Genomic DNA, 23,736 nt, shown 5'->3' on the forward strand with positions numbered 1-23,736 from the left:
TCTAACCCCCTTGTCAAACAGACTTTCAAAGAGCGGCTCCCATGAAGGACGTTATCTATCTCTACCAACAAGGTAGATCATCCCTCTTCTCTTTTGTTTACACATGTATTTTAGTTTTATTTATAGATGACACTCCTCCCAACCTTTTGCTTTCACAAGCCATGGCTAACCGAATTCTCGGGTGCCTTCCAACATTTCACATACCATGGAGGAGTGTCTATTGCAAAATTAAGTTGCTTACTGATAAATCAGGGCAAAACATGTGAAGAGAATTATTAATGAAAGTTAATTAATTGGGGTTGGGCACCCCGTTGCCAGCTCTTTTTGCAAAATTATTGGATAAGCGGATGTATATGCCACTAGTCCATTGGTGAAAGTCTGCCCAACAAGATTGAAAGATAAAACACCACATACTTCCTCATGAGCTATAAAACATTGACACAAATAAGGAGTAATAAAGTTTTGAATTGTTTAAAGGTAGCACATGAAGTATTTACTTGGAATGGCAGAAAAATACCACGTAGTAGGTAGTTATGGTGGACACAAATGGCATAGGTTTTGGCTCAAGGTTTTGGATGCACGAGAAGCATTCCCTCTCAGTACAAGGCTTTGGCTAGCAAGGTTGTTTGAAGCAAACACAAGTATAAACCGGTACATCAAAACTTACATAAGAACATATTGCAAGCATTATAAGACTCTACACTGTCTTCCTTGTTGCTCAAACACTTTTACCAGAAAATATCTAGATCTTAGAGAGACCAATCATGCAAACCAAATTTCAACAAGCTCTACGGTAGTTCTCCACTAATAGGTTTAAACTACATGATGCAAGAGCTTAAACATGATCTACTTGAGAGCTCAAAACAATTGCCAAGTATCAAATTATTCAAGACAGTATACCAACTACCACATGAAGCATTTTCTGTTTCCAACCAAATAGCAATAAGTGCAGCGGCTTTCAGCTTTTGCCATGAACATTAAAAGTAAAACAAAGAACACCAGTGTTCAAATGAAAAAGCGGAGCGTGTCTCACTCCCACACAAGCATGTTAGAATCCGATTTATTAAGAAAATGAAAATAACAAAACGAAAATAAAAGCACACAGACGCTCCAAGTAAAGCACATAAGATGTGACGAAATTAAAATATAGTTTCACTAGAGGTGACCTGATAAGTTGTTGATGAAGAAGGGGATGCCTTGGACATCCCCAAGCTTAGACGCTTGAATCTTCTTGAAATATGCAGGGATGAACCACGGGGGCATCCCCAAGCTTATACTTTTCACTCTTCTTGATCATATTATATCATCCTCCTCTCTTGATCCTTGAAAACTTCCTTCACACCAAACTCAAAGCAATCTCATTAGAGGGTTAGTGCATAATCAAAAATTCACATGTTCAGTAGGGACACAATCATTCCCAACACTTCTGGACATTACCCAAGACTACTGAAATTTAATGGAGCAAAGAAATCCACTCAAACACAGTAAAAGAGCCAATGCGAAATAAAAGGCAGAATCTGTAAAAAACAGAACAGTCTGTAAAGACGAATTTTTTTGAGGCACTTAACATGCTCAGATGGAAAAGCTCCAGTTGAATGAAAGTTTCGTACATATCTGAGGACTACTCGTGAATTGTTTCAGAATTTTTAGATTCTTCTACAGAGAGAAAAACTCAAATTCGTGACAGCTAAAAATCTGTTTCTGCGCAGAAATCCAAATCTAGTATCAACTTTCTATCAAAGACTTTACTTGGCACAACAATGCAAGAAAATAAAGATACAAACGTATTGCTACAGTAGTAACAAGCACCTTGACTAAAAAATAAAACAAAAATTGCAGAAATAAAATAATGGGTTGTCTTTCATAAGCGCTTTTCTTTAACGCCTTTCAGCTAGGCGCAGAAAGTGAAAATCAAGTAACATCAAGAGAAGAAACATCAACAGAGGAGTTGGGAGTATTCTCAACGATGCATTGTATCTTATCTATGTAAGTTTCAGAAGCTCTTCTTCCATTACTTTTAGGCTCACTATCCTCCTCAAATAAATTTTCAGGAACAATCCAATCAAAATTCTTTTCTAGTGCCTCATGCATTCCTATGAGCTTATAAGATATTGGTACTTTAGTCTCCCCCCTCACAATTGGCTTCATTAGTGTACTTTAGCCTATCTTTTTCCATCCTTTCAAGGACATTTGCAACATTGATATAAAAGCCAAGCATCTTATGTTTAATAAAGATTTTCCTAGCTTCACTAGCTACATCACCAAATTCTTTAAGAAGGGTTTCTAAAACAAAATCTTTCTTCTATCCTTCTTCTATATCACGGAGTGTAAGAAACATATGTTGCATTATAGGATTAAGATTAACAAATCTAGCTTCCAACATGTGCACTAAAGAGGCAGTAGCAATTTCATAATTAGGAGCAAGTTCTACCAAGGATCTATCTTCAAAATCTTCAACCTTACTAACATGATTGAAAAATTCTTCTATATTATCTCTTCCAATGATAGACCCACTCCCTACCGATATATCTTTCAAAGTGAACTTAGGGAGAAGCATGGTGAAATAAACAAGGGTAAACCGATAAATAAAGTAAATACGAGTAACTAATTTTTTTTTGTATTTTTCATATAAAGAAAGCAAACAAGACAGAAAATAAAATAAAGCAAGATAATAAACAAAGTAAAGAGATTGGGTGTGAGAGACTCCCCTTGCAGCGTGTCTTGATCTCCCCGGAAACGGCGCCAGAAAATTAGCTGCTTGTGACGGTAAAGCACACGTCCGTTGGGAACCCCAACAGGAAGGTATGATGAGTACATCAGCGAGTTTTCCCTCAGTAAGAAACCAAGGTTATCGAACCAGTAGGAGATGAAGATCACGAGAAGGTTGTTGGTGAAGGAGTGTAGTGCGGCGCAACACCAGGGATTCCAGTGCCAACGTGGAACCTGCACAACACAATCAAACTACTTTGCCCCAACTTAACAGTGAGGTTGTCAATCTCACCGGCTTGCTGAAAACAAAGGATTAAACGTATGGTGTGGAAAATGATGTTTGCTTGCAGAAAACAAAAGAGAACAATGATTGCAGTAGGTTGTATTTCAGATATAAAAGAATGGACCGGGGTCCACAGTTCACTAGTGGTGTCTCTCCAATAAGATAAATAACATGTTGGGTAAACAAATTACAGTTGGGCAATTGACAAATAGAGAGGGCATAACAATGCACATACATATCATGATGACTACTGTGAGATTTACTTAGGGCATTACGACAAAGAACATAGACCGCCATCCAGCATGCATCTATGCCTAAAAACTCCACATTCGGGTTAGCATCCGCACCCCTTCCAGTATTAAGTTGCAAATAACAGACAATTGCATTAAGTACTGTGTGTAATATAAACAATACAAATATCCTTAGACAAAGCATTGATGTTTTATCCCTAGTGGCAACAGCACATCCACAACCTTAGGGGTTGCTGTCACTCCCCCAGATTTAATGGAGACATGAACCCACTATCTAGCATAAATACTCCCTCTTGGAGTTACAAGTATCAACTTGGCCAGAGCCTCTACTAGCAACGGAGATCATGCAAGATCATAAACAACACATATATGATAGATCAATAATCTACTTGACATAGTATTCCATATTCATCGGATCCCATCAAACACAACATGTAGCATTACAATAAGATGATCTTGATCATGATAGGCAGCTCACAAGATCTAAACATGATGGCACAAGAGGAGAAGACAACCATCTAGCTACTGCTATGGACCCATAGTCCAAGGATGAACTACTCACGCATCAGTCCGGAGGCGGGCATGGTGATGTAGAGCCCTCCGGTGATGATTCCCCTCTCCGGCAGGGTGTCGGAGGAGATCTTCTGAACCCCCCGAGTTAGGGTTGACGGCGGTGGCGTCTCTGGAACTGTTCTGGTGTTTTGGCTCTCGGTGCTAGGGTTTTCGCGGACGAAGGAATAAATAGGCGAAGGGGCAGAGTCGGGGGAGCCTGGGGGCTCCCTCCCCACATGGCGGCGCGGCAGTGGGCCCCCCCGCCCCCTGCTGGCCTTCCTCGACTCTTCTTCGGTCTTCTGGAACCCTCCATGGAAAATAGGGCCGTGGGCTTTTGTTTCGTCCAATTCCGAGAATATTTGTAAACTAACTTTTCTGAAATCAAAAACAGCAGAAAACAAGAACTGGCACTGTGGCATCTTGTTAATAGGTTAGTCCCAGAAAATGCATTAAAACATTATAAAGTGTGAATAAAACATGTAGGTATTGTCATAAAACTAGCATGGAACATAAGAAATTATAGATACGTTGGAGACGTATCAAGCGGCGCGCCCGGCAGGATGCTGCATCGGCGGAGCGCGGCCGCCAAGAGCGCATGCATCTCCGGGAGGAGAACCGCGAGGCCCAGGCCGCCATCCGAGTTCGCCTGGAGGCACAGACCGCTGTGGAACGCGCCGCCTCGCAGGAGCTCGAGTTGTGCGGGAAGCGGATGGTGCTGCCGCTGGAGGCGGAGCGCGAGCGCGCCCAAGCTGCGCGGGCGGAAATGAGGAGGACGACCGCGAAGGAACACCGCAAGAGGGCCACCGCCGAGCCACCCAGCTGGTAAGATGGAGTGGAATCCTCGCGCGTACAGGCCGCCCGCGTCGAGTGAAATCCACGACCCCCGCAGCGAGTCGCCGGCGAGGCTGCAGGCCCCGTACATAGCTAGACTATTAGTAGTAGGTAGATTTAAGAAATATGTAATATCTAATTTTAATGGAAAAAGATGATATCTCCCTATGACACACGGGCCATAGGCGGACAAGGGGCGGACGCGAGCGGGCCAGCGATCATCATCCACGGCCACGCAAACTCGGCCCAGATTTGGGCCGGCTTTGGGTCATCCCGGATGCTGCGGCCATCCGTTTTTGGGATGGGTCCGCACGCTGGGCCGGGTTTTTGTTCGGTTCAACCCATCCGGGACGCGCGGGCGTGGGATGAGTCACCGCGTTGGAGATGGGGCCTTGTACTATTCATTGCTCAATTTTTTTCATAGCCCTCTAACAATTTTGAGTTTAAAGTTGAGCTTTATGTGTCTGTAAAACTCCACCTTCCCAACCTAATGTATATTCTTGAGGATTTTTTAGAACTTTTAAGCATGGTTTTACGTGAATTTTACCACTTTCTACTGAATAATTTCTTCATCGATTTTCATCGGATATATTCTCAACGAAAAAAGTAGGAAATGGCAACCTCTCCACGTCATTCTTTTCTTTTTTTCGTTTTTTTTTTCTTTTAGCGTTGGCATACCGGTGCAATTCAGCAACTACTACTCCCTTCGTGCACTAATGTAAAATGTTGTAGATTTTTTGAAGTAGATTAGATATAAACTAAAAGGAGTGAACCTACACACTGAAAATAGACTAGATATACACAAAAGTGAGTTTACTTATAAAATGGCTAAAATATCTTACATTTCTGTTTGGTTGCATGGAGAGAGTATCCGTGAAAAGCCAAGTTGACTCGTCATGTATCAAGTACTACTACCTCCGAAATCGTCTTACATTTTGGAACAGATATAGTATATCATTGCGCCGAACCTTGTTAGAGCATGTATAATGGTTGATAAGACGGTCTTATCTTATACCTTTTGATATGACAACAAAACATGGTATACAATGGATTATTTTTTAGTTTTATCTTTAGCCTCGTGTATTCCTAAAAATATGATGAGACATATTATGCTAAGAATCATCTCTTAGCTAAGAGAAGGCAGAGATCTTTTTTTTTTGTTTCTCTCTACTCCAACTCAGCAATTATCTTATGTGGCATTCCTAAGATAAAACTAAGATAAGACTATTGTACATGCCCTTATCATTGACGACCGCGACCGCTATTACTTCTGACCAGGATGTAACATGTGAATTGTGCAAGGAAGTCACCTCGGATATCTTCCCGTGTCGTTGTATACTACTAATAGTGCCATATATGAAAATGGCCCACTCCAAGTCTTCAAGAGGTAGTCGTATCATAAAAGTGGAATCGTTCGATCCCTCTCTCTCTCTATAGATGAAAAACGTTTTCTCCCTACTACTTCACATTATATACTACTAGTGTCATATAAAAACGACGCACTAGAAGGGTTAGTCGTATCATACAAGAAGAATCATTTTTTCCTTCAAAATATAGTATACATTATCAGACCTTCTCCAACCGGTTCTAGCTTTAAGTGAACTGGCTAACTTACCAATTCAATATAGTACAATAGTCAAGTGGTCGCATATTTAAGACCTAGCCAACGCATTATTAGTCTAAATATAGTTGGCTACATTGTACCTATATGTCCAACCTTAACGTGAGAGAGCGTGCTAAAATATAGATATTATCAGCCTTCTCTAGTAATTTGAACTTTTGGGTGAACTAACTGCCTCATCAGTTCAATAGTTTTTTTTTCTATACTAGTTAATGTTAATGGTATTATTGGCCTTGTACTCGTGTGTGAGACCAAACTCTTGACAAGGCTACACCTATGTATCATCTCTCTTTATCAACTATAAGTACCATATGGTCCCCAATTTCATTTGTCATGGAATTTAATATAGCAACACAATCTTTATCTCATGCTTTCTCCGTTCACAAATAAATGTACTTATACTTGTTCAAAAAAAATGTACTTATACATTTTGTCTTAAAAAAACGTAGGAACGGCTTCTATACTTAATTAGTACTGATAGATCCATTTTAAAATGTAATTTCATAATATATCAATTCGATTTTAATACTCCCTACGTTCGTAGATATAAGGTGTATAGCTTTTGGCATGAAAATTAAGAAACACACATGAAGAGAAAACTACGCAAGGTTTTGGTAGGATTGATCTTGGACAATTAACATCATAAAATAGAGGAGCTTTCAAAAGATAAGAAAACACAAGAAAATCCCTTAAAAAAAATATCCACACAGGTTTTCCAAGGCAATACACCTTATATTTTGGAGTATTTTCTCAAAAAACTATACACCTTATATCTAGAAATGAAGGGCGTATGTAAGTAGTTTCTATATATTTATTAAATTTAAAAGTTTAACTACGGAGAAAAGTTGAAAATTATTCTTATTTATAAACAGAGGGGATAAAAAATGGCATGGATTAGGATTTTCTCTATTGCTCGTCTGATATCCCGAGGCATGCTAAAATTAAGCGGGATGATCTAGCATGTTATCATTGGTGTCAAACAAGCCTCATGAATGCTCCTAATCATTGGTAAGAAAATGATCTCTTAATTATATGATGATGATGATATACCACTACGCTTAGAAGCTTAGAAGAATGACCGAAACAATATTTTGTCCCGGGTTCCCATGAAATTAAGCCATATATGGCCAGAGCTTTTGGAAGTGGACAAATGGAGGCCAAACTGCATGTAACTCTTTATTTTCAAACATTCAAATTCGTATTTTAAAGTTTCAAAAAAATCTAGAAAAAAAACGTCGAGGCAGCCAATGATGTACACTACAAACTTGTAAAATCTAAATAATCACTAGCATAAAATCTGTTAGATTTTGCCCATTTTGTGTAGGATAGAATATAAATGAGTTTGTAATAAGATTTTACATGTTTGTAGTATACATTAATGGCTACCTTCGGAAAATTGTATCAGATTTAAAAAAAGCTAAAATACGAATTATAAATGTTTTAAAATAAAGGGCTGCGTAGGACTTGAGCCAACTGAAGTGACACCCATAGAAGAACACACACAGTACACCGCAATCAACCAAAAGCATTCCACCCCTAACAAAACACACACTGCACCGAAAAGAAAAGCACGCTGCCGTTTCAGCTCAAGAAGCACGTACTCGCCATCTGCTTCGTGAGTCCACCGCACATACTCTGCAGCCTGCCCATCGTGTCTCTCCGTCGCTCCCCCTCTCCTACCTCCCGAGCTCAGCTCTAGTTCCGGTTGCCCGCCGTCGCCGTCGCCGTCGCCGTCGGCACGTCGCCATCCATCCTCGTGTTAGTGCCCTGCCCCCACCTACTGAACCCAAATCCTCAGCTATTCGTATCCAAATCGTGCTGCTCTACTACGGGCCACCTTGCTCCCTCTCCTCTCCATCGGTATATGTACCACCCCCTGCCTCCGCGCTCCATTCCTGCCATTCTCCACTTCCGTCCTCGCCGTGATCTCCGCTCCGCCGCAATCACAGGTACGCACGAGCATGCACGGACGGCCAAACCAGCGAAGCTTTTTATTTATTTTGGGTTGCCCCTCTCCCCTTCCTTAGTTCAATTTTGATCGGCTTGCTTGTGGTTGCGGCGTGGGTAGGCGTGAGTTTACGTCTCGAATTGCGGGCTTCAGAGCAAGCGCCGCCGGTCCGGGCTGGTACCGGTCAGCTGGCCGGGGGCAGCGAGCGGCGGGGTCCTTTGCGCCGACGGCATTTGCTCTCGTCGGTCGATGGCATGGCACGTGCCACGCGCGGCGCGAGCGCTCAACTCACGAGTGGCGTGTCTGTGTGGCAAACAAACACGCTAGCTAGAGAAACCCCAGGACAAGTGTGACGTTCACCAGTGGTTGTGAGCTGTGATCGGCGAAGTCACGGACAAAAGGGTAGTGTGTGCACACTAGCTAGTACGTGCGTGTCAGCGTCAGCTCGTGGCTGGCTACATGCGTGCGTGTCACTGGAGCCCAGGCTCCACGGGCCGGGCGGCGGGACTGTCTGAAAATGACTGATATGCTGCCAGTTCGATCAAAATTCAGGCTCAAATTTCAGTCGTGTTGGGATGGAAAAGAAGAGCGCTAGTAGTATTTTTTGAGGAGGGTGTTGCCTTGATTTTGACCTTTGATTGCTTGATTGGACAATACATCCAGCATGACCATGGAATGGGTTTGTACCTAGCTGATGGGTTTGTTTTACTTTTAGTCTGGGTGATTAGATTATGTACCGTCTGTGTAGTATCATCAGGCGACTACTCCTTTGCAACCCAATGACCATCCACCAATGGCTTTTCCTTTATGGAGTTTTCTTCTTCTTTTATAAAAGTCAACAGCACTTTCCAATTGACAGGGAGCGCCCAGTTACTTACCATGTTCTTTTTCTGGCCAAATAAACAGAAGCACCTTTTATTCTGAAGATGAAGACTGTAAATATGTTTGAGAAAAAAAAAACTGACCAAATAACGGTCTCTAGTTCTCTACCGCTGCGCTGTCATGCGATCTTTGTTGTGAATCCTATCCGTATGATAGAAGACTTAACTGTGATAACTTTTTGGCAACTGTGTTAACCTGATTCAGTCGTTCATTTCATTTTCAGGAATAGCAGGTAACAGGTTCTCCATCCTGGCGCCTTGATTCCGCCCATCATCTATGGGGTCCGAGAGAACTGAAGTGCGTTACTCAACCCCGTTGGTTATTAAATTGTTTGGTTTCTGGTAGCTGATTCGTTAACATTGAGAGCATGTTCATTCATTTTCACTCACAGAGAAATGACAGCTTGGTGGGCAATGGAGTTGTCGGTATTCTCGCTGAGACTGTTAATATGTGGGAGAGGAGGGCACCATTAACTCCTTCCCATTGTGCGCGTCTTGTGCTCGGAGGGGGCAGGAGCACGAGTGGCGTAAATCGAATCATCGTGCAGCCAAGCACAAAGAGGATTCACCATGATGGTCAGTACGAGGATGCTGGGTGCGAGATTTCAGACGACCTATCAGAGTGTGGTCTTATCATAGGCATCAAGCAACCGAAGGTAATAGTATAAACCATTAAGTAGATGCTCCAGTCGATTTTGATTTGTAGTCTATGACGGTATCATGATTATGAAAACTTCTTGAGGTGTGTTTCCTTGCAGTTGGAGATGATTCTTCCAGATAGAGCATATGCGTTCTTCTCACATACTCACAAGGCCCAGAAAGAAAATATGCCTCTATTAGATAAGGTAGCTACCATATCGAGCATAAACATTTCTGCAGAGGAGATGATATGCGTTTGTTATGTTGCTATGCACTAAATTGTTACTTCATATTTTCAGATCCTCCAAGAAAGAGTGTCCTTGTTTGATTACGAGCTAATTGTTGACGAGAATGGGAAACGGTTGATAGCGTTTGGAAAATTTGCTGGAAGAGCTGGGCTGATAGACTTCTTGCACGGTCTTGGACGGCGTAAGAACACCGTCATTTCTCAGTTCATGTATTGACCTGACATTATTATGCATGTGATGCTATGATTTGCTATCTGGACTTGTAATGAAGGGCAATTTGTTTTTTCACAAGCAATTCTTCATGCCTAAGTGAATTACTAGTTCATATTACATATCTTAACAATTTAGTGATGTTGAATTGTTGATTATGCATTCAGCTAAAGTATTTCACTTGGAATTTTAGGATATTTGAGCCTTGGGTACTCAACCCCTTTTCTCTCTCTGGGGCAGTCCCATATGTATCCTTCGCTCGCTGCAGCCAAGGCTGCAGTCATTGCCGTTGGTGAAGAGATAGCAACATTCGGACTTCCATCTGGAATTCTTCCAATAATATTTGTGTTCACCGGAACTGGAAATGGTAATTCTAATGTTAACTTTCTCTTTTATTTGGTCGATTCTAGTAATAAGAAGCCATTTATACAAATACAGTGCAAGGAATAAACATAGATGAAAAATGGGTCTTAATAAAAAAACATTGCCTTCAAATTTTAAAATTAAAATCTCAAGTTGTATTGTTTTAGGTAGGTTATTGATAACAGCACACTAACGTCTCGCATATATAACTTCATATGGAACAGTTTCTCAGGGCGCACAAGAGATATTCAAGCTATTGCCCCATACCTTTGTTGGTGCTGAAAAACTTCCTGAGATTTCTGCGGTATTACTCTTTTTATCTTAGAAGTTTCACATCCAAGTGTTTAAGTGAGCTAATGCTTTTGTAAGCTTCTTTTTGTCTTCATTGAAGTACCCATGGAAGACATGCATCTGATATTATTTGTAGGTATAGTTTCTTAATATAACTAAGTTTGCGCTATTTCTCAAATTATACAGGGCAAGAGTCTGTCACCACATTATCAGTCAACCAGGAGAGCATTCCAACTATATGGATGTGTTATCACATCTAGGGACATGGTCTCACCCAAGGATCCCAGCAAATGTTTCGACAAAGTAATGCACATTTATTGAATTTATCAAATATAAGTTTATTTTTTAGTGCCTAATAGGGAATGCTCAAGTATAATTACATTGCCATATATCAAGGTCTACATGATAATCAAATTTTATCATGTCATAACAAAATCCCCCTTCTCTTAGAATACATTTTTTTGTCTTAATGTCATCAATTCGTTCAACTAATTTGCTACACAGGGATGTTAAAATGTTTTGCATGTCAGTTCACATTACATTGATAATGCCCTTGTATTTCTAATCCTACTCACCAATGCACTGGTGGTCATTTTAGCTTCTCTCAGGCACTGGTGATCATTTTAGCTTCTCTAAGTAAATTTGTATTAAAATGTTAACCATACACATTCTCCAGCTCTTTAGTTTCATTATACATATATCTTTAGCATTCCCTCACTTTTCCATAGCCTAACTGTAAGAACTTTTTTATTGACATCATCTGTAGGATGACTATTATGCTCACCCGGAACACTACAACCCTGTTTTCCATGAAAGGGTTGCTCCATATGCATCTGCCATTGGTATGATCTGTAGCTCATTGTTTACATTTTATACTCTGTATCTGGCACAATCTGTAAAACAAGTCTCAACCATAGAACCGCCACCATCTATTTAGTTTAATTCAAAAAAATCAGTAAGTACAACTTGGTACTCCCTCCGATCCACAATAGGTGTCGGGGATTCAGTACAAAGACAGTACAACTTTGTACTAAAGTCCTGACACTTATATAGACCGGAGGGAGTAGTTTAAACTATAACTGATGCTGGCATTGATAAAAGTTACTAATGTAATGAGGTGCTGGTTGCGGATTTCTGCAGTTAACTGTATGTACTGGGAAAGGAGGTTTCCACGGCTATTGAGCACTGAACAGTTACAACAACTGATGAAAAATGGATGCCCTTTGGTTGGCATTTGCGATATAACTTGTGACATTGGAGGTTCCATAGAATTTGTGAATAAGAGTACATCAATAGAGAGTCCTTTCTTCAGGTAATGCGTTCCTCCTCTTCTGCTTCATATACTTATTCTGGATGTTCATCACAGATGCATAAATGTAAATTGTGTGTGATCTTCTGTTTACTTTCTAAGATAGGTAAAACCGTCTCCGATAAATAGTATTACTTGGTTGCTACTTCTTCATAATTATTAGCTTTTCTTCCGCACTGAGATTTTGACAAATTACTGGATATGCAAATCTAGGTACGATCCTTCAACTAATTTATGCCATGATGATATGGAAGGCGATGGTGTGATCTGCTTAGCTGTCGACATTCTCCCTACAGAGTTTTCTAGAGAGGTGAGAGATTCATATAAAACAAATAAAGCTATCCTCGTTGAAGTTCAATTTGTTGCAATGAGATGACTCCTACTCTACTGTAATCAAACTCTGTAGGCCTCCCAGCATTTTGGAGACATATTATCTAGATTTGTTACTAGCTTGGCCTCAACTAAGGGATTATTGGAGCTACCGTCCCACTTGAGAAGAGCCTGCATTTCATATTCTGGCAAGCTCACTCCTCTGTACGAATATATTCCTCGGATGAGAAAGACTATGATGTAAGTTTCAAATATTTCTCATTGTCACCATCATAGTCCTTTGCCATAGCTTGCAGGACATGCGTTTCCCTTGTTCCTCGAGTCCTTGAGCTCCTAGAAAATAAATTACAAAAGGAACTAAATACCTTATCTTATTGAAATATATGTTTCATACCAAAAACCGATATATAGTTCCAATCTGAAACAGTTCGCCTATCCTTCTCACTAGCGTGTGTTAGAATATTTTCAAAAAAATGGTATTCTTTTGTACTACCTCCATCCCAAGGCTTAACGCTTATATCTTTTTGGAAAAGTCAAAGCAAGTAAAGTTTGACCAAAATTTTAGAATAATCTATCAATAAATATGATATTTTGTTGATAGCACATGAAAATATATTTCATTATCTATCTAATAATATTAATTTTGTATTTGACATGTTAATGATTTTTTATAAAAACTTAGTCAAACTTAACATAGTTTGACTTTCTGAAAAAAAATATAGGCCTTAAGCCTTGGGATGGAGGTAGTATCTGTTATGTGTTCTGTTTAACTGTTTGACATTACCACATACTAGTATTTGGTTATCACTGATACTTACTAGCTCCAAGCATATTTATTATTTAAGTGGTCCATAGTGTTATTCTAAACATTATGTTTGTTCTTCTGCAGAGAAATGTCACCAGCTCCAGCAAATTCACTGCCTGATAAGAAGTACACCCACCTGGTTAGAAATATAATTTCCAAGTATTCTGGTGTACTTATGAGCTAACCCAAACTGCGCTTATATATTATGTATATATATATAGTTTGTAATTTGCGTATGCTCTATACTGAAATAATTCTCAGTTGATCTCTCTAACAAGTTGTCGATTAATCGAACAGGTATCCCTCAGTGGCCACCTCTTTGATAAATTCCTTATAAATGAAGCTTTGGACATTATTGAAACAGCGGGGGGTTCTTTTCACTTGGTTAAGTGTGATGTTGGACAAAGCATTGACGATATGTCCTACTCAGAGCTTGAAGTAAGAAATAAAAGTTCTTATTGATGCAAAATATTTTCAGTACAAACTAAATACAGCATGTTGTATCTTGTTTGGTAATTAACATTTTGCTCTTTAGAGCAATTTTTTGCAAGAACGCATCAAAAGATTTATAGTCAAGAAAGCTAAATCGTCTAAAACAAGATGTTCCATTTTGTCAGTAGTCACATAATTAGGAAAAGTGTGCTGGCCATGCCAAACTGCTAGTGATGCATGGTAACTGCTCATGGTCATTTTGTCCATTACTGAACATAATGATGTAAATAGAATCCAAATTGTCCAAGATCATCTGATGGAAGATTTGGATCTGGTACGTAGCTTCTAGCCCACCACCACCCATCCCTATCAGTCTACCACCCCCCCAAAGAAAAAAACAAAAACAAGAAGGACAGATCAGTACGTCTATTGCAAAAGCAAGATCATACCCTTTAGATATTTCCACTCAATCATTGAGTAGGTTATAAAGTTCAGACTCCAGTCCCCTTAGCGTACCAGTCTGCCCAGCTTCCACTTCGACTAACTGGAACTCTGGACTGCCATCAATCAGTATGTGCTTCTCTTCCTTCCCTTTTTCTTTTAGAACTGCGCTCCTTTCAACGATTTTTGGGCATTGCTCTCTGGTATGCTAGTGTTTTAAGTATCTTGCTGCCGTTGCTCCTGTAGTGATTCAAGGAAGAAACATAAGGGCACTATTTCTTGGAGCATTCTTATTTCTTTTGGCAATTATTCCTTTGATTCTTAAGCATCCTTGTTGATGCGCACAGATTCCCATCCACTGCTCTAGATTTTCAAATATGTCAGCTATTTTATGAACATATTGAAAGTGTTCCTTTAAAAAAATCAGGAAGTCTTCCTCGGAAAAAAAATTAGGTCCCTAAATGCTCTGCTACATCATATAAACTACCTGAATGTTAGATCAAAAAAGATACAGATTTATTTTACCTTTAGCATCCCTCACTAATGAATGCCCTTTATTTGTTTTTTTTCTCAAACATCTGACACGTGTTCCTTTTTACAGGTAGGAGCAGATGAGACTGCTACATTAGACAAGATTATCGATTCCTTGACTTCTATAGCCAATGCACATCGTGGAGATCCTAATGCAACCGAGATATCTCTGAAGATAGGAAGAGTCAGCGAACGCAGAATTGATGACAGCATGGATAAAGTAGGACCAAAGGTTTTGATTCTTGGAGCTGGAAGAGTTTGTCGCCCAGCTGCTGAGTTTCTATCATCTTATCGAAATATTGACATCAATGGTTGTAATGACTATAAAACTGACCAAGTTCATGTTATAGTGGCATCTTTGTATCAAAAAGATGCAGAAGAGGTGAGTCTCGTTGTACAGTGGGCTCCTTAGTTCTCATGCAAACCTTAATTTGGAAAAATTGTGTGTTGCTTTTAACATGTTTGTTGATACTAATAATATGTGAATAATTAATTGCATAATGCAACCACTAATCCGCTACTTATCTCGTGTTTTTGTTTCTCTGCATGCAGACAATTGACGGGATAAAGAATGCAACAGCAGCTCAGCTTGATGTTTCAGATATTGGAAGTCTTTCAAACCTTGTTTCACAGGTATCTTACTCTGATATTTAATTCTTCTGTGAACAGGTGCTACTTTTGATGGTACTGTAGTTATGAGCATAAGAGGCGAGACTTGTGTCACAAATAAAAATACCCTAATTATGTTGGCCTTACTTTTTTTTTTACCGTGAAAACGTTGGCGAAACCCCGCCTTACTTTGTTTCAGTTCCTATGGTTGATTTTTCTTGTACAGTATTTAAATCTTGCAGTTTAGGATATGGATTTCTACTCTTTCTTGTCAAAAGATTTTTAGTAGCTGCTGCACTAACTTACAGGCGGATTAAGAAATTAATGATCTGAGCTGCTCTTACAGGTTGAAGTTGTAGTTAGCTTGCTGCCTGCTAGTTTTCATGCTGCCATTGCAAGAGTATGCATTGAGGTAAACTTAAACCACTACGGGTGCTATATGGAAAATGAGGATCAATTGCTTCAGCTGATTGAGTTACATTTCTCTATGATAGCTCAAGAAGCACCTGGTCACAGCAAGCTATGTTGATGATTCCATGTCAAAGTTGGAGCAAGCTGCACAAGGAGCAGGTGTAACTATACTCTGCGAAATGGGCCTTGATCCAGGCATAGGTACTTCCTAAATATAATGGCCAGCATATATAATGGCAATGATGTGCTTCCACACTGTACTCAAGTTAACTGTTGAAATAATATGGCCACCATTTTTTGGTGCATGCAATTCAATATATGAATGACAATAAGGCATGCTAAAAAAATCCATTGAGTATTATGTGATGAAGAAAATGGTCTTTTTTCATGGAGCAACTTTCCATGTTGGAACAATTTGTAAATATATTTTCTGTACACAGATCACATGTTGTCTATGAAAATGATTGATGAGGCACATGCTCAGAAGGGGCAAATAAAGGCATTTACATCTTTCTGTGGTGGACTTCCATCTCCAGCTGCCGCAAACAATCCACTGGCCTATAAGTTCAGGTAAATTCAATTTTCTTTAGTGACTAGCATGTAGCAAGGTCTCCACGTCTGGAGCTTGTGGTTCTGATACATGCAACAAATTTTACCAGAAACAATCATGGTTATTTTCCTCTTTCTTAGTTGGAGTCCAGCAGGTGCCATTCGAGCTGGAAGAAATCCTGCTGTCTACAAATTCCTTGGAGAGATCATCCATGTTGATGGTAAGTTAGGCCCATATCTCATCAATTGGCCACAGAAAAGGAGCACATTTTAATATCTGATCACTGATGGAACCATACTATACCAAAGACTAACCCTTAATCCATTGGGTGAATTGCACACCTACCGTTGGGAAAATCCCTCGACTTAGAAAACACCATAGCTGTGTGACATGTGGCCCCAGAGCCCACCTATCAGCCTCACATGTGGTGGTATTTTCCCAAGCGTACATCTTGACAATGGTGCCAAGCTAATTTTCTCAGTGCGTACATTAAATTTGTTACACACTGGACACATGAAACAGTTGCAATCCCCTTTTCACTTCATGTAATGTACTTGAATTGAAATAGCTATAAATGTTCTGTTCTGCGTGCAAATGTCTAGTGATATAAAAGTGCATATAAATACCAGGAACAGGGGTCTGTTTATTTTGTGGGAAGAAAGGTTCAATTATTACCTACTTTATATGTTGATATCATCTACTTACCACTTCCATAGGTAGCAAATTATATGAGTCAGCAAAGAGGATCAGACTGCCGGAGCTTCCAGCTTTTGCTCTGGAACACTTGCCGAATAGGAATTCCTTGATGTATGGAGACCTGTATGGGATTTCTAAAGAAGCATCTACTGTATATAGGTCCACTCTTCGTTATGAAGGTAAGTGTTGATGTACCTTTTCTTTTACCGAGTCTTTCTTTTTGCAGTGAGTAATATTTTTGTTGCATTTGCACAGGATTTAGTGAGATCATGGCTATCCTGGCGAAAATTGGGTTTTTTGATGCTACAAATCATCCACTGCTAGAAGAAACTAATCGCCCAACATATAGGACATTTCTCAGTGAACTCCTTAATGTCAATGATATCTCCCCACCTAACACAAAGGTAAATGGCGAAGAATCTAGAGGACATGATGATGAAGTGATTTCCAGACTCATGATGCTTGGGCATTGCAAAGAAAAGGAACTAGCTTTCAAGATACTCAAAACCATCAAGTCAGTTTCTCATTCATATGCTTTATCACATTATTTCCAAATTTCATCTCTTCTACAAACTACTTCAGTACCAGTTTAATCATCTCAGCTATTATATATGTCATGACTATTATGCAAGCAACAATTTAAGAGTATGTTAGGAACAAACAGTATTTCTTCTTAAATTCTGTGTTAAACTGACAAAATCACATAATCGGTCTTACACCTGCTAGGTTCCTGGGACTGCATGAGGAGACAGAGATTCCTAAGGATTGTACAAGTGCACTGAGTGTTATTTCCCAACGAATGGAACAGAGAATGGCCTATGGCCACGATGAGCAGGTGAGTCTTATTATCGTACATTTTCGTAATATCTCGTGTATTGCATAAAGCTGTTGAAATTATTTGTAGAAGAGAACATATCACGGATGCAGTACTATCTTTTCTGAACTCTCTGTGACCTCTGTTTTCTTGTCAGAGAAAAAGAACCTCAGAATGTTGCATAGGAGGCAATATCTCATGACTAATAATTTCATCTTTCATTTTTGGCATAATCAAGTGCGCATTTTTTAGCACCAAATTCCACACAGAGACACATTATTGGCCACTTATTAGTGTTGTAGTAGACTGACAGTTTAATGGCCAACCTAAACTTCTATATTTCACATTTATTTCCAACGCCATATCTCATTAACCATTTCCAGCAGGCTCGGAGAACAGGTTTAAAAAGCTGGCTCACTTGGACCAGCATATTTAGACGCACTAAACACTTACTTTGCTCTCATAATTCAGGACATGGTACTGCTCCACCATGAAGTCGAGGTGGAGTACCCCGACGGGCGACCCGCCGAGAAGCACCAAGCGACGCTGCTGGAGTTCGGAAAGTCCGAGAATGGCAGGTCCACCACCGCCATGGCCCTGACCGTCGGGGTACCGGCAGCGATAGGAGCCCTGGTACTGCACCTTCAACCGCATCACACGTACACACCTGCATCGGAAATAAATTAACATGCGTTAATTCATCACCATCTCTTGTTGCAGCTGTTGCTCCAGAACAAGGTCCAGAGGAAAGGTGTGATCCGGCCCCTGGAACCGGAAATCTACATCCCAGGTGAGGGCAGAACCAAGAAAAAATTAGAATGCTAGTGATGCTTACGACTAAAGTTTATGAATGAGGTATGTTGCCTATGATTCCAGCATTCTGACCTGTGTCTTTGCATCTGTGAAGCGTTGGAGATCCTGGAGGCGTCTGGCATCAAGCTGATTGAGAGAGTGGAGACTTGAGGATGGGATGAGAATTCTCTGACTACATAATACATATGCTGCTCAAGAGAGGCAGTCAGTAAATAAAATGATGATTCGTCGCTGTTCTATGTAATGAACTGTATGTGTATGTCCATATGTATTAGGTGTATATATCAATAAACTGATTGGTTCAGTTTGGGAACTTCCTCCGTACTGGCGAAATATCATAGGCGACTGGAATTTTCTGAAATTGCAGTCACCTGTCTTCTTCTTCCTATCTTGTGACGCACGAGCATGTGCCAGCGACGGCCGATTGAGGAAATACGGTGGTGGAGGTCATCGGAGGCAGGAGAAACGCCGCCGCCTGGTCAGAGCTGATCCGGAGCCTGCGAAGACGTGGCGGGCCGCGGTGGCGACGGCGATGTGGGGGGAGGGGGGGCTGGTCCGAACCGAAGGCGAGAAATGAACTTAGGGGGTGGGTTGGGGGAGCATGCCGGCGAGGAGATTGCCAGTGCTCGTCTGGCTTAGAGGGAGGGCCTGGGCGGCGGCCGGACCGGTGGTGGTGGCGGTCATTCAGGGCGGTGCGGCGAGACGGCGCGGTAGCGCCGCCGGCCGTGGGTGGGAAAGACTTGGGTAGGATCAGTTTTTAGATAGGATCTATGAGAAAAAAAAAAAAAACCTGTTCAAATATTGTGAAAAAAAAAACACATCTCTTTTTCATATGCAAGGCCAAAAATTTGCAGCTTCAAAGTCCACATACACTTAGAGAACCAAAAATAAGAAATTTGGGTGTGAATAGTGTGAAATACTACTATTCAACGGACACTATTCATAGTTAGATTTGTCTTTTTTAGGAACCTTGGACCCGGCTCTCTCCCCCGCTGCCGTAGGAGAGGCGACTTTTTCACTCCTCCGTTCGATCCAGCTCGCCGGCATCGATCTGCTGGTTTCCCCTCCCTCTGCCGGCCGCTCCGACAGCGGGAGGGTAGGGAAACCCCGGATCTCGCATGTACATAGTCTAGGGTTGAGTGGGTTGTCTGCCGGCGACGTCGGGGATGGCGCGACTGGTCCGACATTTTATGGAGGCGGAGATCTCCTCCGGTGGTGGTGCTCCGCGGAGCGCGGCCATGGATCTGCCTCCTCTGTGGCGCTCACACCTCGGTAGAGCTGTGTTGCGCTTCTTCTCCGCACCGAAGTTCGAGCAGCAGCGACTTCGGCTTGAAGGGATCGATGGTGATGGTGATGGCGACCAGTTCGAGGGTGACGACGTTGCGAGGTGGAGGCTTTGTCGAGCCGAGTTCTGTCGACTTCCCGTCCGCCTGGGGACTCCTTCCGATCCAAGGTTGCAGAGGAGGAGCGGCGGCGGCGCGCCGCGGTACGTCTTCTTCGTCGATGGCGACCTCGTGGACTTGCAGGACCTATGTCTATTTTCTTTGATCTTTGGGTTGTTCTGTAAGTTTCTCACTGGATCTATCTCGCAGTCTTTTTTTTTTGTTTCTCCTGGTGTACATCATATTTTCAAAAAAATTGCATTTTCAAAATATTTTTTTCTGTGAGTTGATCCTATGATCCACCTTATGAAAAAATCCTATACAAGTCGGCCCTGTAAAATAACGGTTGTTACATCATTTTCCAAAAAAGAAACTGTTCCAGCAGATAACATAGATGTAAAAAAGATCCAAAATATTTACATCTTGATGTATATTTGCACCAGGCGATGCAAATATACATCACCCGTCCCCATAGACGACGATGCAGAGGCCATCGGGGGACCAACGAAGGTCGTCGAAGCGAGCGAAGATGGGGGACATGCTGGCGGAGCTGGACGACGGCAACCCACAGGTTAGGGTTGGCCTGGGCGCGGGCGACTCGTAGGGGCAGTTGTGGACGACGAAGTCGATGGGGTGGGTTTGCTCGAGGATGATGCCCTAGCTCCTCCACAGACCACAGTCGACCTGACCTCCTCCCCGTGTTCGATGACTCCGGCCGCATCCTGCGGCGTGGTACTTCCCTCCACCCTCTCTGCATTCTTCTCCCGCTCCCTCTCTCTTCGCTGCACATCCGGTCCCTCTTTTCGCTACACGAACAGCGTGTGCCACCTCCAGCCCGGCGATAGGCAGCGAACCGAAGTGGTGGATGCCAACGAGTCCTACATCATCTCGCGCTTCTTCCCTTTGACTTGCCCTTTTATATCTTGGGAGTTAGGCTGCTCATAGTGGGGAGTAACTTAGACTAGTAACATATGTCATGTTACTAGTCTAGGTTACTACCTTCATAGTGGGTAGTAACTTATATGTGGTGTCATGCATTGTATCATTTATTATGTTGTAGACTCATTTTGCCTTGGGGTGTGTGATGTTATGGTAACATAGCTAGTTACCACCTCACTCTCTTTCTTCATTTATTCGCATGCCATGTTACCAAAATGCTTTGAGATGTGTGATATTACTAGCTATGTTACTCCCACTATGAGCAGTCTTATGGGCGTTCGAGGAGAGGCATAATGGACGGAATTGTGTATGGGTCAGTCAATTATTGCTACCATCAAACCATTTATGCGATCTTTCTTAGATGAATTTTTGAGTAGCTTAGAGAAATTTGTGTAATTTGGATTTTTTTTGTAATTTCAGTTCAAATATGCAAAATTCTGAATTTATATTTGAAGTTTTGTAGCTCATGTGATGTATAATACATTATCTACTAGAGCGCTTTCAGAGAAGAGGTGATGTATTTTATGTCATCAGAGTTTTGAGAGAAAAAACAGATGATGTAAACACCTAAAAAAAAAGCTTCAAACAGGGACGTATAATCTGATGTAGATGCCCTCAGAAAATTGGCAGCGGCTCTTGAATTGGAGAATGGCACTGGAGTTAGAGAATAGGTGGTTGACTGGTACTTCTTGATGGAATGGGTGGGTCATATGGTTGACCCTTGGCAGGGGTTGTCTCTCGCCGGTAGACTTGAGTTGACTAATGCTTGTCTCTCCAGTTTCCCAATGTTTGCAATGAAATTGTATTTGCTTCATGAGTCAACCTAAGGTTGCATGAATAAATCGGGATCAGGATTGGGGGTGGGGGGAGAAGTGAATGCAAATATCATATGGTTGATGGGCCATGCTGTGTAAACCAAAGAAATTTGGGGTCTGGGGATCCTGAGTACTAAGCTCATGGACATAGGCTTAGGAGTGGATCTAGAAGTTTTACCAGCATGCTGATAGGCTCTGGGCGGATATCATATGAGCTAAGTACCTGGGCGAGAATGACTTATTCTTCCTGGCTGTCCCGAGATGGGTTCTCAGTTTTGGAGGGCCATTCAGCTGGGCATGGAACATCGAGTTCGCAATGGAGTCGGACATATTTTTGGCTCGAATGGTGGGACAGCCCCCCTTAGAGACCAATTCCCCAGATCACCTAGCTATCTTTCTTCCCCGGTGTAGTTTTTCATGCTCGTACGAAACATATTAAGGTAAATTATCATTTTGTTCGATAGATGGTTGCCCAAAAACTTCTTCAGATTAAATTTATATCTTACAAAGATCAATTTGTAGATATCTTCACAAAACCCTTGCCATTTCCAGCTTTTCAGGCATGTCGTCGCAATCTTTACCTCGTTTACTCAGCCGGTTAAGATTGAGGGAGGATGTTAGGGTGCGTATATTGGTGGTGTTTTGTCTTGGATGCAGTGTAGTCATCGGTTGGGTATTATTGTGAAGTGTATATGTGGATTGCCTAACTCTTTCCATCAGTTCGGACTTTTGGTTCAAGTGGCTAGTGCATGAAGCTTAACATGGTATCAGAGCCCCAGGTCTCGAGTTCAAATCCTGGTTTTCGCAATTAAGCCTAAAAAAATTGTTGTTGCCCCCCTCTTTAGCCACCGCTGTTTCGGTGTGCTCTTCTTCTTTCACGTGTTGACTTTCTCTTCTCCCGTCACACGCGAGTGGGGGTGTTGTGAAGTGTATATGTGGATTGCCTAGCCCTTTTCATCAGTTCAGACTTTTGGTTCAAGTGGCTAGTGCATGAAGCTTAACAGGTATTGTATATTTATTGTATTGTGTAAACTTTTGTTGCAGCTGAGCACTAGTGCTCTCATTTTTTAAAATGAAAAACATTATTTCTAGGTATAAAAAAATATTGAAAACAAATATATGTGTACATATACACATATAGTACATGCATTACAAGTTCAGTTAACATAAATACGTTGTATTTTGGCCTAGACAAATTTGGGGTTAAAATAAGAGTTTTTTATTCCTCTGTACAACCACATATTTGTTTTATCAGCCCAAAACAGAATGCCTTTTTAGTGAAACTTTGAACAGGGGTACAAAACATTCACGGAATTTTGCTTGATTTTTTTGAAAGTTCAAATTACCATTTTCATTTTTTTTCAAAATGCTGAGATCCAATGCTCCCAGGTGCCACAAATCCTCATAATTCTCCTCGTGTATATATCATCTGTGCCATGCCCTTTGAGCCGTTGAGCAACCCCACTAATTCCTAGTAAACCCTAATGTCGTACAGGGAGCGCATTGATGTTGGTTTGCTAACTGACAATCATGATCAGGTGTTACCTAAACTCCTTACCGCCTACAGCTTATACTATAGCTTGGCAGTTCGATTTGTAAGGATTTGCTCACGGATCAATCACATTAAAATAGATGAATACACGTGCACGAATATATCGTCAAAGACACGTATCGTGCCTTGTTTTTTTGTGTTTATTTATTTCAAAACTAGCGGTACAAATCTGGTGGTCTGCTTGTGTTTATATACACTTTTCCTAAGTAACAGTTAGCTGTTTTATAATTGGTGCACAGTCACTTTTTGAAACGTCCGATTGTTTCTCATTCACGAATCTCAGCGCACAGACTCCTCGTCTCATTTTTCTGGGATGTGTCAACAAAGCCTTTTTGAGTCCTTGGAAAATACGGAGTAATCATTTCTGTCCCCTTTCTGTCCGCTGCCCCGCCGTTCTCCAAAGCTCCTCCAGTCGTGCCGCCACCGCAAACTCTACCTAGCCACCTAGGTGATCACCTGCCGTTTGGCCTCGCATTTGTG

The 23,736-nt window shown here is 41.3% G+C and overlaps 1 protein-coding gene and 1 long non-coding RNA gene across 3 annotated transcripts; one reads left to right on the forward strand and one right to left on the reverse strand.

Annotated features, from left to right (window-relative positions):
• The first annotated feature begins 8,049 nt into the window (after nucleotides 1–8,049).
• Nucleotides 8,050–18,881, forward strand: LOC127305673 (alpha-aminoadipic semialdehyde synthase). The gene is made up of 26 exons (XM_051336183.2): nucleotides 8,050–8,196; nucleotides 9,301–9,374; nucleotides 9,469–9,732; nucleotides 9,835–9,921; nucleotides 10,015–10,144; nucleotides 10,367–10,540; nucleotides 10,761–10,840; nucleotides 11,014–11,130; nucleotides 11,594–11,669; nucleotides 11,968–12,139; nucleotides 12,350–12,446; nucleotides 12,543–12,706; nucleotides 13,356–13,410; nucleotides 13,569–13,709; nucleotides 14,746–15,057; nucleotides 15,228–15,308; nucleotides 15,631–15,696; nucleotides 15,779–15,896; nucleotides 16,136–16,265; nucleotides 16,386–16,465; nucleotides 16,962–17,120; nucleotides 17,197–17,455; nucleotides 17,668–17,776; nucleotides 18,227–18,388; nucleotides 18,476–18,545; nucleotides 18,663–18,881. Exons 2-26 carry the CDS (start codon nucleotides 9,354–9,356, stop codon nucleotides 18,716–18,718), a joined length of 3,180 nt encoding a protein of 1,059 aa, XP_051192143.1. The 5' UTR covers nucleotides 8,050–8,196; nucleotides 9,301–9,353; the 3' UTR covers nucleotides 18,719–18,881.
• On the reverse strand, nucleotides 12,662–18,728 carry LOC127305674 (uncharacterized). Of its 2 annotated transcripts, XR_007854063.2 has the most exons (4): nucleotides 18,591–18,728; nucleotides 18,209–18,422; nucleotides 14,153–14,384; nucleotides 12,662–12,799 (listed from the first exon to the last, which is right to left on the reverse strand). It is a non-coding gene; the product is annotated as an uncharacterized lncRNA (long non-coding RNA). The 2 variants fall into 2 exon arrangements; XR_007854062.2 differs by lacking the exon at nucleotides 12,662–12,799 and having other exon boundaries at nucleotides 13,709–14,384.
• Nucleotides 18,882–23,736: the final 4,855 nt, after the last annotated feature.

The sequence above is a fragment of the Lolium perenne genome, chromosome 6 (assembly GCF_019359855.2).
Source record: "Lolium perenne isolate Kyuss_39 chromosome 6, Kyuss_2.0, whole genome shotgun sequence".
NCBI classification, from domain to species: domain Eukaryota; kingdom Viridiplantae; phylum Streptophyta; class Magnoliopsida; order Poales; family Poaceae; genus Lolium; species Lolium perenne.